Consider the following 27283-nt stretch of genomic DNA (forward strand, 5'->3'; position numbering starts at 1 on the left):
GAGTTTAATGCAGACAAGTGTGAGGTGATGCACTTTGGTAGGAGTAACCAGAAGGAAAAGTACAGGGCTAATGGTAAGATTCTTAGCAGTGTAGATGAGCAGAGAGATCGAGTTCCGGAACCAAGAGGTTATGCTGCAGCTGTACAAAACTCTGGTGCGGCCGCACTTGGAGTATTGCATACAGTTCTGGTCATCGCATTATAAGAAGGATGTGGAAGCTTTGGAAAGGGTGCAGAGGAGATTTATTAGTATGTTGCCTGGTATGGAGGGAAGGTCTTATGAGGAAAGGCTGAGGGACTTGAGGCTGTTTTCGTTAGAGAGAAGAAGGTTGAAAGGTGACTTAATTGAAACATATAAAATAATCAGAGGGTTAGATAGGGTGGATAGGGAGAGCCTTTTTCCTGGGATGGTGACGGCGAGCACGAGGAGGAATAGCTTTAAATTGAGGGGTGAAAGATATGGGACAGATGTCAGAGGTAGTTTCTTTACTCAGAGTAGTAAGGGAATGGAAAGCTTTGCCTGCAACGGTAGTAGATTCACCAACTTTAGGTACATTTAAGTCGTCATTGGATAAGCATATGGACGTACATGGAATAGTGTAGGTTAGATGGGCTTGAGATCGGTATGACAGATCAGCACAACATCGAGGGCCGAAGGGCCTGTACTGTGTTGTAATGTTCTAAATGTACTCAACCTTTCTTCATAGCTAGCACCCTCCATACCAGGCAACATCCTGGTGAACCTCATCTGCACCCTCACCAAAGCATCCACATCCTTTTGGTAATGTGACCAGAACTGTACGCAGTACTCTAAACGTGGCTGAACCAAAGTCTTACACAACTGCAACATGACCTGCCAACTCTTGTACTCAATACCCCATCCGATGAAGGAAAGCATGCTGTATGCCTTCTTGACCACTCTATTGACCTGCATTGCCACCTTCAGGACACAATGGACCTGAACACCCCGATCTCTCTGTACATCAATTTTACCCAGGACTTTTCCATTTATTGTATAGTTCACTCTTGAATTAGATCTTCCAAAATGCATCACCTTTCATTTGCCTGGATTGAACTCCATCTGCCATTTATCTGCTCCACTCTCCAATCTATCTGTATTCTGCTGTAATCTCTGACAGTCCCCTTCACTATCTGTTACTCCACCAATCTTCGTGTCATCTGAAAACTTGCCAATCAGACCACCTATACCGTCCTCCAAATCATTCACACATATTACAAACAACAGTGGTCCTAGCACAGATCCCTGTGGAACACCACTGGTCACAGGTCTCCAATTTGAGAAATCCCCTTCCACTACTACTCTCTGTCTCCTGTTGCCTAGCCAGTATTTTATCCATCTAGCTAGCACACCCTGGACCCCATGCAACTTCACTTTTTCCATCAGCCTGCCATGGGGAACTTTATCAAACGCCTTACTGAAGTCCATGTATATGACATCTACAGCCTTCCCCTCATCAATCAACTTTGTCACATTCTCAATTCTATTAAGTTGGTAAGACATAAACATGCCTGCACAAAACCATGTTGTCTATCACTGATAAGCCCATTTTCTTCCAAATGGGAATAGATCCTATCTCTCAGTATCTTTTCCAGCGGCTTCCCTACCACTGACGTTAGGCTTACCGGTTGATAATTACCTGGATTATCCCTGCACTACCCTTTTTAAACAAGGGGGCAACATTAGCAATTCTCCAGTCCGCCGGGACCTCGCCCGTGTTTCTTTTGAGTCTAGTTTAATTATCAGCTGTGCAATTTGTTAATGGTATAAAAGTCTGATGGTAATCTTCATGATCAAACTTTTGTGTAATCTATTTAAATGTTAAATTGTCTCGTGCTTTCCTAACTACAGAAGAAGCAGCCACTCAGCCCATTGAGTCTATGGCAGCTCCCTCAACCAAGTTCGTCTCTTCCTTTCCAGATCTCCAGAAACCTGCATATTGCTTCTTCCAGTATTTATCGGATTCCTGTTTTGAAGGTTATCATTTTGAATCTCTTTCACCACACAATTAAGCAGTCCTTTCCAACTCTGGAATACCTGTCATAAAATACAGTTATCTTTGTGGTCTAGTGTTTCTTTTCCATTCTGAAGACACACATCAGCAGTGGGATGGAATATTTTACACTTGCTTGGCTGAGTGCAGCTCGAGGACAAATCAGCCCACTTAGTTGGCACTCCCTCTGCTTCTGATGCATGAGCAATAGCACATGTAACATCTACGACTACACTGCAGCAATTGTTTCAGTAGCACCTTCAAAGAGCGGTGACCTTTTAACTCCTAGAGGTGGCGGGGGTGGGGGGGCAGCAGATACAATGGAACACCAGACTCTGCACTTGCTGTCTGAGCCACATACACTATTCTGAGTTGGCAATATATATTACTGCTCTTTTACAGTTCTGGGTGAAAATCCTAATCTAATGGCATTGTGGATCTACCTACAGCACCTGGACTGCAGTGCTTCAAGAAGGCACCACTTCGACTGGGACAACACCAAGATCCTGGGACAGGCTAGGCAGAGATAGGCATGTGAATTCCTAGAAGCATGGCACTCCATGGAGCATGCCATTAACAAACACATCGATCTCAACCCCATATACATTCCACTATGAAGGAAACCCACAGGTGAGGCAACCCATCTCAACGGACTCCAGAGTTTAAAAACCAGGCGGGAAAACACACTGACTCTTCATCGGAGGCTGCACTAAGGATGTTACTGAGCATGGTGACGGAACGTCTGCAAAACAAGAGGCCGGCTCGGCGAGCCAAACAACAACCTCAACACCCACAACCTGAACTACAAATCTACTCCAAAACCTTGGTTAGAGACCCTTCAGTCTTGGGATGTTTCTCTATTTATTGTAACTAAACCTTGCACAATTTGGACCAGCACTCAGATGCAAGAGTGTAGTGGCATTCTGCCTATTTTGTCTGGACCGGCTCTCTGAATGAGCAATTCACTCAGTGTCATTCTCCTGCCTTCTCCCCGTCACCCTGCACATTGTTCCTTTTCAAATAACAGCCTCATTCCCTTCGGAATGTTTCAGTTGAAGCTGCCTCCACCACATTCTCAGTCAGTACACTCCACACCTCAACCACTCACGGGTTGAAAATGTTTTTCTCCATCTCACTTTTGCTTCTTTTACCAATTACATTCAATCAGTAGCCTTTTGCTATCGATCTTTTCATGAGTGTTGAACATTTTAAATCCCTAAAGAGTGGAAACAGGCCATTCGATTCAGCAAGTCCACATTGACTCTCTGAAGAGCATCCTGCCCAGACTCACCACACCCCTCCCACCCCACTTCACCCCTGTAGTCCTACATTTCCCACAGTGAATCCACATGACCTACACAGCCCCAGACACTATGGGCAATTTTAGCATAGCCAATCCACCTACTCAGCACATCTTTGTGGGAGGAAACTGGGACACCCAGAGGAAACCCAAACAGACATGGGGAGAATGTGCAAAGTCCATGTACCAGTTGCCAAAACTGGAATTGAACCTGTGTCCCTGATACTGTGCAGCAGCAGTGCTGACCACTGAGCTGCCCCTTTATACCTCCCCCCTCTTTGAACATGTTCAATAATCTGTCCTCCACAACTTTCTCCTTATTTACTCCATGCTTATTTTGAATTGCTCTTTCAGATATCTGCTCAGTTTTTTATTCCTACAAGGGGAACAGTCCTAACTTATCTTCAGAACTGAAGTTGCTCGCCCCTGCAACCATGCTGATGAATATTCTTTGCACCCTCAGAAAGGTCTTGATTCCAGCAATGGTCTAACCAAAGGTTTAACATTTGCCTGCTCACCAAGCCACAGATAGAGCCAGAGATCCCAAGTATGTTCCCATCAGCCTATTCACTCTGTTAGCTTAAAAGATGTGTATGCAAACCCACAAGATTTTATACATTATATAGAATAGAATCCCTACAGTGTGAAAACAGGCCCTTCGGCCCAACAAGCCCACACCGAACCTCAGAGCATTCCACCTACACCCATCCCCCTATAACCCACCTAATCTACACTTCCCTGTACACTATGGGCAATTTAGCATCACCAATCCACCTAGCCTGCACATCTTTGGACTGTGGGAAGAAACCAGAGCACCCGGAGGAAACCTGCGCAGACATGGGGAGAATGTGCAAACTCCTCACAGACAGTCGCCCAAGGATGGAATTGAACCCGGGTCCCTGGTGCTGTGAGACAGCAGTGCTAACCACTGTGCCACCATGCGGCCCTTCATTCCTGATAGGTACAACCTATCAATTCTGTAGTATCACCTTAAGGTTTACTGTAATTTCTCTGCTTTATAATTCTAACTTCTGTAAACAAACACCAACGCTCTGTCTGTACCTTACATTTCTTTATTAGCTAATGTTGTGATTTGTGGTCTCGATTGCTGGCTCTCTTTGGACCTCTGCATGATTTGAGTATTTTGCACATAATCAAGCCCAGGCATTATACATGCCCCTTTGGACTTCTGCAGAATGGTCACAAACTCTTGTTATCCTGATTATTGGCAGCTCCTGCTGTGAAATACGCTGCTCATTGCCTGGGTAGTGACCACGTCCTTGGTGAAAAGGTGTACATGTTGTATTGTGACTGCAGCTCCCCTGGTCCATTCATTATCCACATGAGAATCTCAGCAGGAGCTTGGGTGCAATTGTGAAGCATCAGCAAGCAACGAGGACAGTTGAGTGTGACTGGTATTTGATTGTAAAGCTCCGTAATCCATTCATAAACTCAATAGAAACACTAGAAAGATTAGTTGCATGTTACTTCATGTTCATCACGGTGGATCAGAGATGTAGTACTACTGCACCGACAGATACGAAGTGCGACTAGGTGACAGCATAGATGACATTTTGGGCCTGCTGCTAAAAGAAAAGACAACAGACACGACTATATTCTGTTTCAAATGTAGCCACTATCACAATACCACTGGCAAGTCAAAGTGGCACCCATGGGGCAGTATCATAGGTATAGCGTTCAAATTAAAATGTAAGCAAACTATGGCTGATGCATGACCAGTACTAGATCTAGGACTGGCGGCACAAAGAACAAAGACTATATGCTTAAAACAGCCTGGACCAACATTTAAGCCTGCTGATAGGACTAAAGATTATTGAATCCCTACAGTCCCATTGAGTCCACACCAGCCTTCTGAAGATCATCCCACAGAGACTCACTGCTTACCCCTGTAATTCCCCATGGCTAATCCACCTCACCCGTACATCTTTGATCTGTGGGAGGAAACCAGAGCACCCAGCGGAAAATGCACATACACAGGGAGAACATACAGATTCCCCATAGACAGTCACCCGAGGTGGAATCACACTTGGGTCCCTAGTGCTGAGATAACAGCACTAAGCACTGACCCACCATGCTGCCCCTGATGTCTGGGAGCCTGAACCATCATGGAATCTAGTAGAGACGATCAGGAAGAAAGGAAGAAGTTTTCTGTTAAGGTGCAGGGTAAAAGAGAAAGGAGAATAGATGGCAAATGGAGTGTATTAGGTCAGGGAAGGATATGGATAAATATGGGAAAAGAAATGAGGGAATTCTTGGAAATATAACAGTTCAGTTTTGCAGTGTTATATTCTGCTTCACACTAATCTGTCAAACACGATATCAAAATAGTCACTTACACTGACGCTTGGCCCTGACTTGAGATGGAGACTCTGCTATTCATTGGATTCTTCCCTTCTGGATTCCGTTGGGCATGGAGAGAGCAACAGATCATCATTGTAGCAGCTTTAGGAAAAAAAACACTAAACAAAATAGCTTTAAGTAACACTTCTGTTAGTAGGTTGGAAAAATATATTGGCATTAATGGGCAGACAATGTAGATTCCCCAGAATGGATTACATGATAAAAGGGTTAACATTTTGAGAAGTATGACTGTGTGTCCTCAAGGTTAGAAGATTAAGGTATTACATATGATCCTGATCAGAACAGTTGTTTGGGAGGGGGGGTGGGGGTGGTGATGGTGATACGGTGTGGTTTTATAGAATCCCTACAGTGTGGGAACAGGCCATTTGGCCTAACAAGTCCACACTGACTCTCAGAGCATCCCACCCAGACCCATCCCCATAATTTACACATTCCTGAAAATTATGGGCAATTTAGATGGCCAATCCATTTAGCCTGCATATCTTTGGACTATGGGAGGAAACTGGAAGACCCAAACCCCTGCCCCTCCAACACCTGACACCATCCCGATGTCAGTGAAGCTGAGCTCAGGGGCTCTGCTCACGTCCCACAGCACCTCTGCAGCTCTGTGCACTCCTGACTCACTTTGAGAGATCTGAGATTCCCGGACAGCATCCTTCTCTTGTTCTACAGAGAGAGATAAAAGGAGAGAGTTACGAAGCTGAACAACACGTTGGAAGGATGATCACAACTTTCAGTGAGGTGAAGGTGAGGCAAGGCAGCCATACAGCTGAGCTCTGTCTGTGGTCAATGACATCTCTCACTGATTTCTGCCAGGGACAGAAGCTCCCTCTGGCCTGCAACATGGTGTCTCGTGATACCAGGGGTAATTGCATTGGTATTCTTCCATGCTGAACTTCTGTCTCTGATGGTATACGCTGTCAATGTTCGAGTCCACAGGAGCCAATGGAGCAGTATGGATTGTCCACATAAACATCCAACAGTAACACGCACACACACACAGTGAGGGGGGGGCAGGGCCATCAGAAACATACAGAGATCTCTGGGATTGGGGAATTGTCTCATAAGGGTGGTAAAGAGGAGATAGGCATGAAAAAATCTGAAAAACCAACAGGAAACACAGCCGCAAAAGAGAGAAAGAAAGAGGCCCTGACAGAAACAGAGAAAGAAGGAGAGAGAGGGCGCACGCGTGTGAGAGAGAGAGAGAGAGAGAGAGAGACAGCGAGCGACCTTGACAGAAATACAAAGAGACCGACTGAAGCACACACATGCAGACACTGACAGAAACACAGACCCTTACAGAAACAGCAAAAGACAGACAAGCTGACAGAAACACACAATGAGAAAACCAAACTAAATATGACCTTTCAGGTTTCAAATATAGACCGGTGTCTCTGCTAATTACAAAATGTGAAACAGGTAAACTGGTAAATCCAACATTTGTTGCTCAGCAATTACAGAGTCCATCATTAAGTAACACCTTGAAAACATTCGATCAGAGAGAATGATTGGATTTAGAAAGGGATTGGAGAGAATCAGTATGGATTTATAAATGGTAGCTGCTGACTGCTGAACCCGATTGAATCGGCAGTGGTATTCAAGACCAAGTACCCCTGGACCAGGAGCCCAGTGTTCAAGTCCCACCTGCTCCAGAAGTGTGTTACAACAACTCTGACAGGTTAATCAGAAAATAATAAACCAAGATCAGGGGGACCCTTGTGGCACAATGGCAGTTTAGCTACCTCTGAGCTAGGGGGCCTGGGTTCAAGTCCCATCTGCTCCAGAAGTGTGTAATGACACCACTGAACAGGTTCAGAAAATATCTATCCAAAACCAGGGATGCTGGAAGGGCAGATGTCTGTTATTTCCACAGAATTCCAAGGCACAGTCCTTTGAAGTTCTCAAACAGAGTCATATTCCACACAAAACATTAATTCAGATCCTCTCACCCCAGACAGTGTCTGATGTGCTGAACCTTTCTGTTCTTATTCCAAGCTGGGAACCCTGCCTCTATAAAAGGACAAATTGAGCAGGATTCCAAATCAGGGCCAGCTCAGGATTGAGTCTCACCTGCAGCATTGGCATTGTCCTTCTCCTGAGGCATCAGTAACTGGATCCCTTTTGCCAGTGTGAACCGGAGGGTCGGGAACTCCTCTGGAAGACAGATGAGCCAACAGTGACACAAAATGATAGCACAGTTGCTAGTATCATCTCACAATAGGACAATTCACACTAAACTAGGAATCGTGGACGAATGCTGACTCTGTCAGTCTGCACATACATGATATTGCCACCTGCTCAAGGCCCAGACAATAGTACGTCCACCTCAGAGTATACCTCCCTCAACACCATCTCCTTCCCTCCCACTCCCACTGGGGACAAGGGAAACCAATCATGAGTCCTGTGCTCCCAGCCTCCAGGTACATAAGTCTTTGAAGTTCACATCCAATATAGACAGAGTGGTTAAGGTGTTTAGCATGCTTGCCTTCATTGCTCAGCCCTTTGAGAATAGGAGTTGGGACTTCATGTTGAAATTGTACAGGATGTCGGTGAGGCCCCTTCTGGAGAACTGTGTCCAGCTCTGGTTGCTCAGTTATAGGAAGGATATTATTAAACTGGACAAGGTCAGAAGAAATTTACCAGGATGTTGCCAGGAATGTAGGGTTTGAGTTATAAGGAGAGGTTGGATAGGCTGGGACTTTATTCACTGGAGCATAGCAGGTTGAGGAGTGACCAGATAGAGGTTTGTAAAATCATGAGGGGCATAGATAAGATGAATGGCAGGTGTCTTTTCCCCAGGGTGGGGGATTTCAAGACTAGCAGCATATTTTTAAAGTGAGAAGAGAGAGATTTAAAAAAGGAGATGGGGTAATTTTTTTTTACACAAAGGGTAGTTTTTTGTGTGGAATGAACTTTCAGAGGAAGTGGTGGAATTGGGTACAATTACAACGTTTAAGAAAACATTTAGATAAGTACATGTAAAAGAAATGTTTGGAGGGATATGAGCCATGCATAGGCAGGTGGGACTAGATTAATTTGTAATTATGGACTATCTAGATCGAAGGATCTGTCTCAATGCTGTGTGACTCTATGACTCTAAAAGATTCTTCCTTCACCTTTGCCACCAGCTCCATCATAATGTCACCACCGAATACATACTCCCTTGCTCTGCCTCTTCCCAACATTCCAATGGGAATGCTCCCTCCACGACATCCTGATCCATTCCATCATTCCTTTCTCCTGCCATTCACTGTCTGGGGAGATGCAGTAACTATCCTTTCAGCCCATCTCTCTGTGCTGCTCAAGGCTCAAGTGAGAATGCAGTTTACTATTGATTGCAGACCCTCAGTGTTCATGTCTTCTAACACTGGAGGGAGAGGCAATGTTGATTGGGGTGGCCATGCAGAACTCCTCCATTCAGCTCCTAAAGCAGCACCCTGAACTTGTCTTTGTCTTCCAACATCCTTCTCCATCTTGCTCATACTTCATTCTTGTCTTCGGCCTGCCATGATATTCCAGTGACTACTGAAGAATGTTATTGTTGCTCTTTCTCGGAGTCAGCATATCTTTAGGAGACACGCTCATGACATCATCCCTGGTTTGCAGCATGCAACTTGAAGATAGAAAGCTCTCTGACTCCATCTTATCAAGGGTTGCTCGCAGCATGATGCTGTATTGGAAGCATACTACTTTATGCAATGCTCCATGTTAGCCCAGACACTGATGTGTCTAAGGAATGCAATGTTATTATATAACTCACTATTTGTAACATATGTCTGTTAGATTCTTCAATACCATGACATCCAATAGTCTCCTGTGCCATAACATATGGATAACAAGACATGACAAGATAACAAGCATTGCCACATCAAACAAAATGTCCTTCTGGTGGTAAACCCACATCTATGAGACACTTCAGTCTTTTTAAACTCAAACTCCAGTTCAAACACTTCAGATCAGAATCCTTGTCCCAATTCTTTGCAAAAGATGGCAGTTGCTGACAGTTCTGCTGGACCGTTTATGATATTTCTGCGCACATCTTACATTTCTTTATTTCTGCCATTCCCATCTCCTTTTGTAGTGCAGCATCATCGGTTTTGTCCTTTATTCAGTACCAGCTCTGCCTCCCCTTTGAGACTTGTGAGAACGTGGCATATAGATGCAGCGAGCATGATGGCACAGCGGCTGTTATTGCAAGGGTAGCAGAGTACAGAAGTAAAGGGTGTACCCACTACTGTTGTAACAGCTTTTTTGCGAGAGCACATCTGGAGTGCTCTGTTGGTTCTGGCCTGGGAAGAGAGAATGTGTAGCGGAGGTATGGCAGTGAATACTCACTATGTTTGAGGGTCTGTCCTGAAACCTACAAGGCTCTGAAACAGAGGGTAGACACGAAGGCTGTTTTCATTGATAAGGGGGCTCCAAAACAAGGGGAGAGGGGGATGATCACTTTTAGGAAGCACAGACGAGGAAAGCCCTCTTCACTCAGAATGTTGAGAATCACTCAGAGGTGCCCCATTGTTGAATCTATTGAAGGCTGAGGGTGTCAGAACATTGCTCTCTCACAAAACCAAAGGATGTGGTGAGGGAGCAGGAAAGTGGAGTTAGGACTCCAGATCAGTCAGGACCGTACTGAATGACTGTACTCAATCGGCTGATTGGTCTACTCCTGCTCCTATTTATTATGAGCATAAGACCTAGGAGTGGAGTTGTCTGATCTGATCATCCTCAACTCCACTTACCTGCCTTTTTACCCAGAACCCTTGATTCCTTCCTGATTAAAGATCTGTCTGTCTCAGCATTGAATGTACTTTATGACTTAGCCTTGACAGCCCTCTACTGTAAGGAATTTTAGAACTTCCCTACCATCTGATCACTTCCTTCTCATCTCTACTCTCGATGGATGATCTCTTATTCTGAGATGATGCTCTCGGGTCCTAGACTGACCCACAAGGGAAAACAACATCCCTTTGTCAAATCCCATAAAAATCTTGAATATTTAAATAAGGCTTCCTCTCATTCTTCTAAGCTCCACCGTGTACAAACCAAACCTACTCAACTTCTCCTCATAGGATAGTCTCTCCATACCCAGCATTAGCCAAGTTAACTTCAGATTACTTCTGATCACTTCTGAAACCAATTCTACTCTTCTTGCCAAAGTGCATAACTCACATTTTCCCATATAATATTTCATTTGCCGAATTTTAGCCCAGTTCCTTAGCCTGTCAATATCCTTCTTTATCTCATCTCCACTTGTCATATCTTCTCTACTTGTTTTCCCACCTATTTTTGTGACATCTGCAAGCTTGACGATAGTACATTTCACTTCCCTCATCCACGTCACAGTATATTGTGACTAACTGTGGCCTCAGCACTGAGACCTGTGGCACTCCACTAGTTAAAAGTGCTATCCTGAAAATGCCCCATTAGTTTCCATAGCACTTTTTCTCCAGTGACGTTTATTGGATTTCTCTCCTTTTGCTGCTTCATTCTTGAGTTGCTACCTGCTTCAAATCTGTCATGTCGATAACCTTTTCCGGTTCTGATGAAAGGTCAGATTTTTAAAGAAGTTGGAAAGCATACAGAGTGAAACTTAAAATAAACTGTCCCGATCAAACATTCCCAGGTCATGTAAAGCATGGGGTTCAATAAAGACTAAAGCTCTCTCCACACTGTCCCCATCAAACACTCCCAGGGCAGGGACAGCATAGGGTTCAATACAGACTAAAGCTCTCTCCACACTGTCCCCATCAGGCACTCAGAGATTGCTAAACAACAATTGGAGAGCCAACCAACCTCAACACCCACAATCTGAGCTACAGATCTACTGTCTGCACGAACAGCATCACAAAGATTCTATGTCCCGGCACAGTCATCACACTACCCTACATACTCATCACACTACTCTACATCAAGAGCATGTCGGAACTCACCACAAGACTCCTACAACCATTGGGCATCAGAGTGGCATACAAGCCCACATCAATCCTACAACAACTGCTCACCCGAACTAAAGACTCACTCCCCAACATGGACAGGACCAATGTCATCTGCAAGATCCCCTGCAGAGACTGCGAGAAACACTGCATTGGACAAACAGGAAGGAAATTAACAACAAGAGTACATGAACACCAACTGGCTACAAAAAGACACTATCAATACTAACTCATCTCAATCCACATGGACAAGGAGAACCATGACTTCGACTGAGACAACACCAAGTTCCTCAAACAACACCAAGATCCAGGGACAGGCTAGGCAGAGACAGGCACGAGAATTCCTGGAAGCATGGCTCTCCAAGAAGCATGCTACTAATAAAAACATTGAACTCGACCCCATATACATTCCACTACCAAGGAAAACCGGAAGTGAGGCAATCCATCTCAGCGGAAACCAGGCAGGAAAACACACCAACACTTCATCGGAGGCTGCACTGAGGATGTTACCAAGCATGGTAACAAATTGTCTGCAAAACAACAAACCACCTCGGCAAGCCAACCAATCTCAACACTCAGAGAGGAGTGTCAGTCTAAGACTTTTCGATCTCCACATTACTATTTTCTTTGACCCTTTGACTGACAATGGAATGGTACCAGTCAAAGGCTTTGTATCAAATGTTTACAGTCAACAAACAACACAGAACCTCCTGGCCCAGGTCCATGTCAGAGAGGTGTGGAAGAGGTACAGGATGAGGTGATGTAGAATGGAAGGTGGACTGATACAGTTTTCAGCCACTGAGTCAGAAATGGAAAATAGATTGACTGAGGTGAAAAATTATTTCAATGATTCAGTTCAAATGGTTTAATCTTTGCCGTTCATTCCCTGGGTGATGCTCACCTGCAGTATACTGAGGCACCAAGGCACTGGTCATATATTGAAGAGATGGATAGAGATAATTTGAAGGTGAATGCTCCTTCTTCCATGAAGGCCTAGGTTTCCCAAGTATCCTTAAAGAATTCGCAACACAGTATCTGTGACAAGGACAGAGAAAGCGAGAGATCAACATGCTCAACTCTGATGAAAACGTTCAGAGGTCTATCACTTTCCCTCTCACATACCCTTTGCAAGTACCAGATATTTTCAAAAATCAAGAATCATCAGGCATGGCTCAGCACTTCCAAAGAGCCCCGAAGGTTATACGTTCAAGCTGCAACAGAGAGAGGAATAAGAGCTTCCACACCCCGCTTCAAGACCCCAGCAATTGCTGAAAATTAAATGAAAATCCTGGCTCTGTGGGAGCTTGTCCCCACAGCCTTTCATGCGACCTCTCTTGTTCCAACTTTTAAAAGTACCCCAAGACCTTACAAGCGGTTTGCTTTATTGGCTTGGAACAGATTGCTCAGCGACTCATTGAGTATGACATCCCACATGGACATTGTTAATCTGGTCCAAACAGAGAGCCCTGGCTGACTGGAGTCTCAGAGAGTCTCCTCTTTGTAGGGACTGGCTCTGAGCTATTTGGTCATAGAATCACATCAGTCAGAGTCCGTGTACTGTGTAAACAAAAAGTGACTTAGTGATGCAATACTGGCCTCGGTGGAATTCTTTCAGTGGTTTCAACACCAACATGCACCCCTGAAGTAAACTGTCTCTCTCGCTTGGAGGTGGTTTGCGGCTAACATTGGTATTTGTGTTGCAGTTTCAAATGAACTACAGAATGAAGGCCTGTGCTGAGAACTGTCCAAAATGCCAACTCCAAGGAGGTTTTTTTTTCAAATGGGTTATGGGCAAGGCCAGTGTTTGTTGCCCATCCCTAGATGTCCCTGGACTATGTTCTCACTGGCCCATTTCCAGAGTGAAGTTCAGAGCCAACAATATGGCTGTAGGTCTGGAGTCACACAGAGGCCAAGCTGGATAAACAATTCCTTTGCTTAGGGAACCAAGACAAATCAATACCACAATCAACGTTGTCACCATCATTGAAATTAACTTTTGATTCCAGATTCATGCACTCAGTTGGAATTCCACCAGCTGCTAAGGTGGGATTTGAACCCACATTCTCAAGGACAATACCAAGTGCAGTGGTATTGGCACAGGAGCCAGCACCTCACTGGCACTCTCCAGTGGATCCAGTGTCACTGTTGTTATGGACCAGACCAGATCCTCTCAAAATATATTAAGAAGGAAGCCTAGACCCTAAATGTTTCTTATTTTAAAGGCAAATATAATGCACTGTGATTCAGATGCAATGCAATTGGTCAAACTATTCGACGTTAAGCAAAACAATTTGTGAAAATTCTATAGTTAAAATACGACAAAAAATAGGAATAACAACTCGTTTGGAAAATTTAACAAAACAAATGATACAGTAAAATATTACTAATTAACTTGTTCCATTTACCAACATCCCACAAATGCGGCCCTTGGCAAAAAGGCAAATTCAGAAACAGATTGTCTCACATGCAAGCCAGCAGCAGAGAGAGAAAAAATATCAATGGAAAACTCAAGAGTAGCTGCCAGGAGACATTTAATGCAACTTCTTCCCTGCTGAGACTCCAACAGCAACTGTTTAAAGCTAAGTCTAAAAAAAGTCAAGAAATCCCGGTCTGGAAGTCTGGCTACAGGCGTCCAGGCTGCTTCTATTGTCCCAACATTTAAAAAAAACCCCAAGGCCTCACAAGCTGTTTATGTGACTACGGACTGCTCGACATCTCTCATTCAATATGTCTTGGAGAAGAAACCAGGACAAAATACATTGTGAGACTCTTCCTATTGTGAGAGAGCTGACCTTCTCCAGAAGTGAAGCAGAGGGAGGATGATAGTCATCCGTGCTTGGTGGAACAGATCCGGCTCCAGTTTGCCATGGCGACTGCTCATAATGATCCTGTCTTTCTCATAGTCCATGATATTCACCTACCCAGAAAGAAAACATCGTCATTAACAAGACCTGGTTTCCTTCAGGTGCCTTAGACCACAAAATGTGCTCCATCTCCATGACCAACAGATGCACTGGATTGCCAAGTGGATCCCTCCAAGGGATGAGGGACATTAGATATGAAATACCCAAAAGGAAAAGCAAGAGAACCATGATTAACAACAGAAGTTAAATGAAGCATTAGGTCAAAGCACAAGGCTTATAAAGTTTTCATGAAAACCGTAAGCCTAAGGATTGGGAGAGTTTTAGAACTGCACGAAAGAGGACCAAGAAATTGATAAAGAAAATGAGAATAAAGTATACTAAAGAGGGAGGTTGCATAGATGAGGAATTCAATTACGAAGATAGATTGGAGAAGTTAGGCCTGTCTTCCTTGGAGAAGGGAAGGCTGAGAGGAAATTTGATTGAGGAATTCAAAATCAGGAGGGGTCTGGTCAGAGTCAATAGGGAAAAAGTGTTCCCACTCAAGAAAGGATTGAGAGCGAGAGGCCACAGATTGAAAGTAATTGGTAAAGGAAACAAAAATGAGATGAGGAAAAACATTTTCAGCCAGTGAGTGGTTAAGGTTTGAGATGCATTGCCTGAAAGTGTGGTGGAGGCAGCTTCAAATGAAACATTCTGAAGGGAGTGAGACTGCTATTTGTAAAGAAGCAACGTGCAGGGTGACAGGAAGAAGGCAGGAGAATGACACTTAGTGAATTGCTCATTCGGAGAGTGGTCCAGAAAGGATGGGTGGAAGGGCCTCCTTGTGCACTGTAACAATTCGGTGATGTTTAATATTATGTTATGCCACAAACCTGCACTGAGCAAGGGCACGTAGGGCTGGGGGGAGGAAGGGAGCAGAATGATCTTGTAGGGCATGAGGCCCACAATAGGGGCATCAGTGGGCCCCCTGACCTTGGTGCTAGCCCTGGCTATAGCAAATGTTGAGACCCAGGGTGGTGCATGATGGGAGTGAATGGTGGAGCAGGCTCAATGGTTCAACTGTAGGTGCTGACCGTCACTGTGCGGGTGGGGGCACAGACCCCCACTGCCCTCCTCTGCTGAAGGGGCTGGCCCTCCCAGCATGAAGGAGCCAGGTCCCTGTGAGCAGTTTCTGTGTCAATATGCTGTGACAGCAGCAAGGCCCTTCAGCTCAGGCCGACGGTGCTAACCCTGAGCCTCGGCAGAGTGTCCGCGTGCAGGAAGAGTCTGATGATCATTTCCACTTTGGCCCGAAGCAATCCTTCGTAAATCTCGTCGTGCAGTCCCACTTGAGCCATCATGATTGCAGCTTCTGCCCGTTTCACGTACCTGAAAGAGCAGAGACAGTGAACAGAATAATTGGCACCAAAACAAATCAGTGTAAAGAGAAACTTTACTCTATATCTGACACCGTGCTGTCCCTGTCCCCATCAAACACTCCCATGACAACATAGAGGAGCTTTACTCCGTGGAGATATGTAGGGGTCCATGTGAGTACCACAGCTATTCATGTTACATATTAACGATCCGGACGAAGGAATTAAGGGCATTGTTGCTGAGTTTGCAGATGATACAAAAGTTAGTTGAAGAAGGGAGGAGGCTGCTAAAGAACTTGGAAAGGCTAGGAGAATGGGCAAAGAAGTTATAGATGGAATACAATCTGGGAATGTGTGAGGTTATGCCATTTGGTAGGAAGAATAGGGGCATTGTCTATTTCACAAAATGGGAAAGGTTTCAGAAATCTGACATACAAAGTCACTTGCGAGTTCAAATTCAGAATTCTCTTAACGTTAACATGCAAGTTCGGTTGGTGTTTGGGTAGGTAAATGCAATGTTAGCATTCATTTGAATAGGGCTAGAATACAAGAGCAGGGATGTACTGCTGAGTCTGTATAAGGCTTTGGTCAGACTGCATTTAGAATATTGTGGGCAGTTTTGGCCCCTGTATCTAAGGAAGAATGTTCTAGTATTGGAGGGGATCCAGAGGAAGTTTACAAGAATGATCCAGGGATGAAAGTCTCGTCATATGAGGAGCAGTTGAGGTCTCTTGGTCTGTACTGGATGGAGTTTAGGACAATGAGGGTGGGGGGGGAGGGGGGGGGGCGTGGAATCTGACTGAAACTTACAGAAGACGGAGAGGCTGCAGCTACATGGCAATACGACCCCCTGCAAGTTCCCCTCCAGGGCACTCACCATCCTGGCATGAAAATATATCACCATTCCTTCAAATGTCACTGGATCACAATCCTGGAATTCCTCCCTAAGGGCACTGTGGGTCCACCTACAGCAGGTGGACTGCAGTGGTTCAAAAAGGTAGCTCACTCCCAGTTTCTCAAGGGGGCAACTAGGGACAGGCAATAAATTATCCAGCAGTGCCACAAACATGCACTAATATTAAGCATTCATCTCTCCACCTTCACCCATTACTAGGCAAGCAGCTACTCTGATGCCCAGTCTTGTGCCCACTTACTGCTCGATTTCCATGCAGAAGTGCAGATCATTGACCAGGTAGTTGATTATGACCTGTCGATTGAACATCGTTCGCTTTCTCAAGTGTGGGGTGTCAGAATCGTCCACATAATCAATCCCTCGGAAGATGAGGGAACCGCCCTGGGATGGCACTCTGGTCATGACCCGAGATGTCACAATGTCTGAAAATTGCAGAGAGAAAAAGTTGTTAATGGGTTGGAGGGGATCGGCTCATGACAAAGTTACACTCAGCTTCACATTCGCCATGCAAGGTCTGCATCCTGACTCTCCTTGGAGAGGTACCCTATTCCTTGAATTGACTTTGTTTGGTAATTGATAACAGCAATCAGAAGGGGCACTAAAGAGACAGTGCCCAGTGACTTCAGAACTGAGGAGGGGTTGGAGAATCTGGGACAGGGCGCCTCAAAGAGGAGGGGGAATCAAAGGGAGCTTTGATAGACGCGGTCAAAATCATGGGAGATTTCGACAGAGTAAATGCAATCAGGAGGGTCAGTACACAGGCGGAAACTCAGGTTTTAAATGACTGCCCGAAACCAGAGAGGAGAATTTCTTCAATGCAGTGAAGGTGGCTGATATAGGCAGTGACAGCTGGACAGTCATACAGCACAGAAATAGACCCTTTGGCTCAACTTGTCCATGCTGCTCAAGTTTCCTAAACTGAACTAGTCCCATATCCCTCTAAACCTCTCCTATTCATGTACCTGTCCAAATGTCATTTAAATGTTTAATTGTACTCACCTCTGCACTATCTCTGGCAGCTCATTCCATTTAAGCACCACTTCTGTGTTAGAAAGTTGCCCCTTGGGTCCCTTTTAAAAACATTACCCTCTCACCTTAAACATATGCCCGCTAGTTTTGGACTCCCCTACCCTGGGGAAAAGACCTTGACTATTCACCATATCCACGGTCCTCATGATTTTGTAAACCTCTCCGAGGTCACCCTTCAGCCTCCAATGCTCCAAAGGAAAATGCCCCAGCCTATCCAGTCTTACCTTGTAACTCAAACTCTTTAGTCCTGGCAACATCCTTGTGAATCTTTTTGCATCCCTTCCAGTTGAATAACATCCTTCCTATAGCAGGGTGACCAGAATTCAGTGGTGATTGTCATTGGCAAAAGCCTGTGTTAGGTGTAAACATGTGGTTTTGTAACAAACTTTCCATTGATCTCCAGGACAAATCCACTGTAAAAATGGGGCAGCCTCTCAAAATTCAGGAAAGCTTGATACCACAAAAAGGGTGACGTCTTGCTTCCAACAGTTGGTGAACCATTGGTGGCTCAAAGGCAGACATCAGGGATGGCAGGAGGTAGGCAAGCATTGAGGTGATGGGCCAAAGGGCTTTGTTTCATGTTATCAAGATATAAGGAAATTGCAAGGGGACACAGGTTGAAGGAGGGGGCTAAAAGAAAACACAGCAGATGGAGAAAAGAGTGAGGTCATGAACTCTGAAAGAGTCAAAGGCGCACTACTACTTAAATGGAGACAGACTCGAAAAAGGAAGGTGCAGTGCAGACGGATCAGTGTTCTTGTGCATGAGACACAAAGTTGCTGTAACACGCAACAGGTAATTCGGAACACATACAGATTTTTGGCCTTCATTACTAGTGGTGGTGGGGCGGGGGTCGGAGTTTAAAAATAGGGATCAAACTGTTCAGGGTTTTGGTGACGCTGCACCCAGAGTTTGGTTCCCGGTATTTAAGAGAGGATGTACTGGAATTCAAGGCTGTTCCAAAAAAATTTACTGGGCTGATTCCAGAGATGAAGGAGGTGCCTTGTCAAGAATGGCAAATCAGGTTAGGCCTTTATTCTTTGGAGTTTAGAAGAATGAGGGGTGATTTTAATGAAATATATGAAAGACGTTTTGACAGGCTAAATGATGCTTTCATTAGCGGGTGAATGTAACTGAGATGCGAAGGAATTTCTTCTCTCAGAGGGTCGTGAATGTCTGGAATTCTCTACCCCCTAGAATTCTCTAGTGTTGCGGAGGCTAGGTCGCTGATAGAATGGAGATAGATAGATAGATTCCTGAAACGTCCTAGAAGTTGTGGGCTATGAGAAGCTGACACACAAGAGAATTTGAGGACAGATTAGCCAAGATCTTGTTGAATGGCGGGCTGGGCTTCGAGGGGCTGAATGATCTACTTCTGTTTCTATTTCTTATGCTATACGACTGGCAGTGTGGTGAAGGGCAGCTTCTCTCAACCTCCTGGTTCTAGTGTGAGCCGCTGCCCCTGCTCGAAGACTCGCTCACCACCGCCCCCAACTTTGTGGCCTTACTCTGGTCATTGTTGTAGACCTCATCGCGCAGGAAGTGGATGAAGTGAAGGCGGAGCTGGGGATTCCAGATCATCCGCCGGAAGGTGACGACCGACCTGATGATAGCCACCAGCTCCCTCCATGAGCGGTTCTGAAAAGCACAGAGGTAGAGAGAAAAAGAGAGAAAGCTCAAGGCAGGACCTTCAGTTGCATGTCCCAGCTGTGCAACTGCAAAACTGAACCACCCCATGCTCTCCCCTAAAGTACTCACTCGCGACATCACCCACGCCTGTGACAAACCCCACCCTGTCGTTGAATGCACGCCCCAACCAAAACCGACCCTCTCCCACTGCTCCCTGCCCCATCACCTACCCTTCCCACAAGGAGAAGCATCCTTTCCCTGACCACTGAAGATACGTTGTTCCTTTTATTTCTCCTCCTGTTCTGCTAGGGGAAGCGTGTTGGCACATAAACACAGGAAATAGGAAAGGCGGAAGCAGACCATTTGGCCCATCAACCCCTACCCACCTTCCAGGTGGTTATGACTCACCTTCCACATTTCTGCCTGCTCCCCACATCCTTTCAATTCCCACCCTCTCAAACCCGTCCAGAATCCCGTCACAATGGAATTGCATCCCATTCAGTCCTGGTCAGCTCAAGCTCACACCTTCAGACAATGCCTGCTAGCCAACCCCTATCCCAAGAGTTGCCTCCACTGCATCTCTGTAACTCCATTCACAACCTCAAGGCTTTCACAAGGGTAACAGGTCTGTTTTCCTTTTCCTGACACACCTAATGCTGCTGTCATGGTAGGCAGCCCAGGCACAGCAAGATCCTACAAACAGCTACGAGGGTCATAGCTGGACGACCTGTTTCGGTGCTGGCCTGTGGACACCTCTTCAAAAGGTAGTGCCGTCTTCTGACATTCCACAGTTATTTGAAGCTCTAGTATCCGGTCTTTGTCATACTCTCCAACTTGAGTCCTGGACTGTCAGGGGCTTTCAGATGAAATGTCAAACCATGACCCTCATCTACTTTGAAAGGTCCCACAGTGTACAATTTGAAAGAGGATGTTACCGAAAAGAAAGGTGTTACTGAAACCTGGCATCTTTTGCACCATGTGCAAGAAAGCCAAATTTCGAGCAATTTCCACCACTGGAGTGCAATGGGCTGATTTCTTGACAAGTTCACTCTGAATGGACAAATGTTGCCATGGAGAAAGCAACAGGGTCCCCATGCCTCTGGGTTATTTGTAAAAGGGGAAAGGCTCGAACATATTCACAGGCAGCACAGTGGCTCAGTGGTTAGTACTGCTGCCTCACAGCTCAAGGGACATGGGTCTTGGGTGCTCCAGTTTCCTCCCACAGTCCAAAGATATGCAGGTTAGGTGCATTGGCCATGCTAAATTGCCCATAGTGTCCGGGGGGTGCAGGCTGGGTAGGTTAGCAATGGGAGATGGAGGGTTAAAGGGAGTCTGGGAGGGATATTCCTCAGAGGGTGGGTGTGGACTTGATGGGCCAAATGGCCTGCTTCCTCACTCTAGGTAGTCTACGATATTCCTTTTGGTGACAGAAAATGGGTCTTTGTGTATGCATGTCACTTCTACTAAATACTGATCAACCACTTGATGAGCTTGACCAATTTTCTTACGTTAGGTGTTTGCGTAGCTCACGGACAGCCTGGACTTCTCCCAGTGTCCTGGTCATACTTCTCTGCTCCACCAACATCACAAAGACAGATTAACCAGTCACCAACACATTGCTGTTGGCAAGAGCTTGCTGTGCATAAATTGCAAAACTGAACCACCCCATGCTCTCCCCTAAAGTACTCACTCGCGACATCACCCTCGCCTGTGACAAACCCCACCCTGTCGTTGAATGCACGCCCCAACCAAAACCGACCCTCTCCCACTGCTCCCTGCCCCATCACCTACCCTCCCCACAAGGAGAAGCACCACAACATTCCAAAAAACCTATCACTGGCTAAAAAGTGCCCTGGGATATCCATGAATGGCCAATGCAGCTCACAGGGAGGTGATTTACCAAAGCAACTCACCTTCCGGCTTATCGTCTGGATTGACCTCAGGATTGACATGGAAGGCGAACGCTCAATAGGCTGATCTGGGTATGTTTTCAGGTATTGGTCAAACCTGCACCAAGAAGGAGAGTGTGAGAGAATAAGATATCCTGTCCCAGGTCACCCAGAAATAACCCCACCCTGAAGGGCAAACACAGGTAGTTTCCTCCCTGCCACCTCTCTCCCTCAGTCCACTGGTTGACAGAGACAGTGGAATTTGGGATCGCTCTGCTTCCTCTGACTGGTCTCACAGCCTATTTGGTTTATTGCCAAATGATCACTAACCCCACATCACTTGCTATCAATTTTTGTCTTGAGCATACTCCACAATTTCCACAGGCTCTGAAATTCCAAAGATTTGCCTCCCCCATCATCCTTCCCCCCCATCCCCCCAACCCACTGAGTGAAGACACTCCTCCTCCCCTAAGTCCTGACTGGCCTATCCCTCAACCTGAGTAGAATGAGTAGAAGTCCCCTGGTTCCAGATCTACCTGCCTTTGAAATGTTGTGCCTACCCTGTCACACCCTAAGATATTGCCAAGTTTCAGTAACATCACTCTCATTCCTCAAAACTACTTTTCCATCCCGGACACATTCTTAAGGAGCCCCCTGTCCCAGTCCTCAATCTGTTCTCATGTTCACACTCCAAATTCATCTTGTTAAAGTTTTTTGGAAAGATCTGTAGCTCAGGTTGTGGATGCAGTTATAGAATTCCTCATTGAGTAATTATTACCTATTACCTAGCCAGGCGGCGAAACATCTGCAATCAAACACACCAGCTCGGTGAGCAAGTCTACAACCTCCAATTCATCTTGTCTCAGGGAATTGGCTACAATCCTCAACTGCCAGGTTAAATCGGATTACAAGAACTTTCTTTTATTCATTATGTAAAATGATGCTAAGCCAAGGAGACAAGGAGAGAGGGTAACCCCAGACCTCAGCAGGTGAAGACATAGCTGCCAAGTAATGATTAAATCTGGGATATGTGGATGGTGGGTACTAGAAGGGCAGGGGAATCAGTTGGCTTAGAGTCATAGAGATGTACAGCACAGAAACAGACCCTTTGATCCAATTTATCCACACTGACCAGATATCCTAAACTGACTTTATTCCATTTGCCAGCATTTGGCCCATACCCCTCTAAGCCCTTCCTATTCATGTATCCATCCAGAAGACTTTTCAATGCTGTAATTATACCAGCCTCCATCACTTCCTCTGGCAGCTCGTTCCATACAGTCACCGCCCTCTGCGTGAAAAAGTTTCCCCTTAGGTCCCTTTTAAATCTTACCTCGTCCACCTTAAACCTATGGCTTCTAGTTTTGGGCTCCCCTACGCTGAGGAAAAGACCTTCGCTGTTCACTTATCTATGCCCCTCATGATTTTATAAACCTCTAGGTCACCTCTCAGCCTCTGATGCTCCAGGGGAAAATGTCCCAGCATATTCAGTCTCTCCTTATAACTCAAACCCTCCAACTCAGGCAACATCCTTGTAAATAATTTCTGCACCTTCTCAAGTTTAACATCTTTCCTGTCGCAGGGAGACCAGAATTTAATGCAGTATTCCAAATATGGCTGAAAAATAAAACCCGAAAGAATTGCAATCGCCATAAATCAGGAACAAAAACAGAAATTGCTGGAAGAGCTCAGCAGGTCTAGCAGCATCTGTGAAGAAAAATTCAGAGTTAATGTTTCAGGTCCGGTGGCCCTTCCCCAGTTCTGGGGAAGGGTCACCAGACCCAAAACGTTAACTCTCATTTTTTTTCTTCACAGATGCTGCTAGGTCCACTGAGCTTTTCTGGCAATTTCTATTTTTGCGGCCTAATCAAAGTCCTGTACAACTGCAACATGACCTCCCAACTCCTGTACCCAATGCATTAGCCAATAAAGGCAAGCGTGCCAGAAACCTTCCTCACTACCCTTTCTCCCTGCGACTCCACCTTCAAGGACCTATGAATCTGCACTCCAAGGTCTCTTTGTCCAGCATGACTCTCCAGGACCTAATCATTAAGTGTAAAAGCTCTGCCCTGATTTGCCTCATGAAAATGCAGCACCTCACATTTATCTGAATTAAATTCCATCTGCCACACCTCGGCCCAAGGGCCATGTGATCAAGGTCCAATTGTACTCTGGAGATAACCTTCTTCACTGATGGCTCCACCACGAGTTTTTGGTGTCATCTGTAAATTTTCTAACCATTTTTCCTGTCTTCACATCCAAATCATTTAAAGAGTCTTTTGGTTTGTACGGTGACCGTAGTGACATGCTCTGATTACAAAATGCTAGAGCCTTTTCGCAAGTGAAGCAGAGAACAACCATACTGACCAGTTGTGACGCAAACTGTCCTGAATATCGGACTGAGCTTGTAAAAGCATGTTCATGGTGATTTGGTGACCAGACTCAATCGATTCCATGATCTCCTTGATAACCGATGCATCGCATTGGAGAAACTGCTCTGTGGATGAGGAGCAAGAAAGTGGAAGACAAAATAACGGAGTGAACATCCACCCTTATGCCATATTCTGTACTCAACTCTCGATCTGCTGCTACTCAGTTCGCCATCACCATTGGGTATTCTTATTTCCATTTCTCACCCATCGGACACTCCCAAGCCAACAACATAGGGTCCAGTGAGGATCCACAGAGCTCCCTTGGCTACAACAAAGGGATCAACTGTTTCCATGGGCCAAATACAGAAACACAACGCTAAAACTAGTTGACAAAGAGAAGTGCAGAGAGAGAACTAATACTAGGCCCCATCAGTAATAACTTTGGAGAGTACATGCATGTTACACAACGTCTAAGCTGCCCGCCCCGAATGTCTCGATTGGATTCCAATCTGTAACTCACGCCCAGGTATCTGTTATCTTATATATAAACCATTCCGAGCCCCTTGATTAGATTCCAGTCTGTAACTCACTCTTGTTATTCTATATATAAACCATCCTGAACCTCTCAGTTAGAGTACAGTCTGTAATCCACGCCTGATTAGCTGTTATTTTATATATATATATATATCTCCTCAATCTTTCTGATTAGATTCCACGCTGTAACTCACTCCCGGATATCTGCTTTTCTACATATAAGCCACCGTGAACACCTCAAATAAAATCTGCTATATATCTCATTCCCCAGTATATGTTATTCTGTATAAATCCTCCCCCCTCCAAACCCCCAAATTATTTTCCAGTCTATAACACACTTTGGGATATCTCTTACTCTGCAATATAAACTAGCCCGAACCCCTCAATTAAATTCCAGCCTGTAATTTAACACAGAAACATATAGGAAAGGAGCAGGAGGAAGCCATTCTGCCCTTAGAGTCTGCTCTGCCATTTATCATGATCATGGTTGATCGTCCAAACCAATAGGTTAACCCTGCTTCCTCCCAATAACCTTTGATCCCATTCACTCTAAGTGTTATCTCTTGTTGCCTCTTGAATATATTTAATGTTTTGGTATCAACAGCTTCCTGTGGTAATGAATTCCACAGGCTCACCACTTTTTCCGTGAAGAAATGTCTCCTCATCTCAGTCCTAAATGTCTACCCCAAATCCTCATATTGTGACCCCCTGGTTCTGGACACACCCACCATCAGGAACATCCTCCCTGCATCTACCCTGTTAGAATTTTATAAGTCTCTATGAGATCCACTCCCCCTGCATTCATCTAAACTCTAGCGAAATCAATTTACTCCCAAGAGATCAGCTCTTCTATGCATGAACCATCCTGAGCACCTCAAATAGGATCCTTTAGGTAACTTCACTTCCAGATAAATGTTTTTCTCTGAACTCCTCGATTAGATTTCAACCAAAGAAGCCTACCATGCTATCTCTTGCCTGCATTTTGGTAAACAGGACCATAAGAGAAAGCTCCTTCTCCTGGGTGTAAGGAGAAACTGAAGCATGGGGATCCACAACAGCAAGTCATACAGTGGTTGGTCTGAAGTAATGGATGAATTCCTACACGACTGCTGGAAGTCGGTGGGCTTGTCCATATTCAAGAACTCAGTAGCTAAGCTAAATGAGTATGCCACTGCTGTTACAGACCTCATGAGTAAGTGTGTAGAGATCGTCTGCTAAAGACATTAGTCCATGTGCTCCCCAACTGGAAGCCACAGATGAACTAGGACATCCACTCCCTACTAAAGTCCAGAAGTGAGACGTTCAAATTGGTGACCCTGAGCTATAGAGGAAATCAAGGTGCAATCTTTGCAAAGCCATTAGAGGTGCCAAGACGCAATACCAGACTAAGCTAGGCTCTGAAACTAACCATGTGAATACCCATTTGTGGCAAGGTTTTCACAACGTAATGGGCTACAAAGCAAAGTCTTAATAGAATCTCTGGCAAAAATACATCCCTCAACGATGAGCTCAATGTATTCTATGTTCTTTTCGAACAGAAGATCAGTGAAACAATGTCACTTTCCCACATCAGCCTTAGGTACACCTTGTACCCACAGTCACTGCTGCAGATATCAGATTGGTCTTCTTGAGGGTGAACCTACGGAAAGCAACTGGCCCAGACAGAATCCTCATCTGTGAACTCAGATTCTGCATGGACCAGCTGATGGGAGTATTCAAGGATATCTTCAACCTCTCCTTATTCCAGTCTGAGGTTCCCAACTACTTTGAGATGACCACCATCGTCATGGTACCAAGGAAAAATTAGGCAACGTACCTTAATGACTACCTCCCGATGGCTCTGACGTCCATCGTCATAAAGTGCTTTGAGAGGTTAGTAATGGCACACTTCACCTTCAGTCTCCCAGATTGTCTTCTTCCACTACAATTTTCCCACTATCACAACAGGTCCATAGCAGACACCATCTCCCCAGCCCTACACTCACCCCTGGGAACATCCGGATAACCCAGAGGTCACCTGCCTCCTATTTATTGACTTGAACTCCGCCTTCAAAACCATAATTCCAACAACACCCAGCTCCAAACTTTGAGACCTAGGACTCTGCAACCCCTCTGCAACTGGATCCTCGATTTCCTGACCTGCAGTCCGTGATCACTAAGATTAGGCAACAATACCTCCTCCACCATAATCCTTAGCACCAGTGCCCCACAAGGCTGTGTACTCAGCTCCTTTCTATACTCCTTATACACTCACAACTGTGTGGCCAAATTTAGCTCGAACTCCACTTACAAATTTGCTGATGACACCATCATAGTGGGTCAGATCTCAAACAACAAGACCAGAGCACAGGGAAGAGATTGAGAGCTTGGTGGCATGGTGGAAAGACAATAATTTCTCCCTCAATACCAGCAAAATTTTCAGCTGGTCATCGACTTGAGGAAGTGGAGGACATGTCCCTGTCTGTATCTACGGTGCTGAGGTGAAGATTTTAGAGAGCTTGAAGCTCCTAGAAGTAAATATTACCAACAATCTGACCTGGCCCATCTACACCGATTCTACAGTCAAGGAAGCACATCAATGCCTCTCCTTCCTCAGAAGGCTAAGGAAATTTGGCATGTCCATAATGACTGTTAACAAATGTTTATAGAAGCACCATTTAAAGCATCCTATCTGGATTCATCACAGATTGGCAACTGCTCTACCCAAGATTACAGGGAATTATGAACGCAGTCCTGGCCATCACACAAACCAGCCTTCCTTCCACTGACTGTCTGCACTTGTCACTGCCTCGGGAAAGCAGCCAACATAATCAAAGACCTTTTCTACTCCAGTTTATACCTTCTTCCACCCTCTTTCATTGGGCAGAAGATACAAAAATTTGAAAACACGTACCAACAGATTTAAGGACAGCTTCTTCCCCATTGTTATCGGACTTCTGTATGGACCTGTCATATATTAGAGCTGGTCTTTCTCTACAGCTTCTCTGTAGATGGAACACTACATTCTTCATTTTGTTCTACTACCTTGATGTACTAAGTAAAGTATCATCTGTCTGGTTAGCATCCAATATA

The 27283-nt window shown here is 45.2% G+C and overlaps 1 protein-coding gene across 1 annotated transcript in view; it reads right to left on the minus strand.

Moving 5' to 3' along the window:
- The window catches only part of LOC125456173 (uncharacterized), a 117789-nt gene that overhangs the window by 52008 nt on the left and 38498 nt on the right, over positions 1-27283 (minus strand). Inside the window, exons 7-16 of the mRNA XM_059648228.1 lie at positions 23673-23802; positions 21330-21423; positions 19296-19425; positions 17000-17180; positions 15720-15858; positions 14419-14543; positions 12528-12661; positions 7764-7847; positions 6318-6359; positions 5669-5726 (exon numbers count right to left, since the gene is read on the minus strand). Coding sequence (XP_059504211.1) covers positions 5669-5726; positions 6318-6359; positions 7764-7847; positions 12528-12661; positions 14419-14543; positions 15720-15858; positions 17000-17180; positions 19296-19425; positions 21330-21423; positions 23673-23802 — 1117 coding nt within the window. The remainder of the gene's footprint in view (positions 1-5668; positions 5727-6317; positions 6360-7763; positions 7848-12527; positions 12662-14418; positions 14544-15719; positions 15859-16999; positions 17181-19295; positions 19426-21329; positions 21424-23672; positions 23803-27283) is intronic.

Source organism: Stegostoma tigrinum, chromosome 8, assembly GCF_030684315.1.
Source record: "Stegostoma tigrinum isolate sSteTig4 chromosome 8, sSteTig4.hap1, whole genome shotgun sequence".
In the NCBI taxonomy this organism is placed as follows: Eukaryota; Metazoa; Chordata; class Chondrichthyes; order Orectolobiformes; family Stegostomatidae; genus Stegostoma; species Stegostoma tigrinum.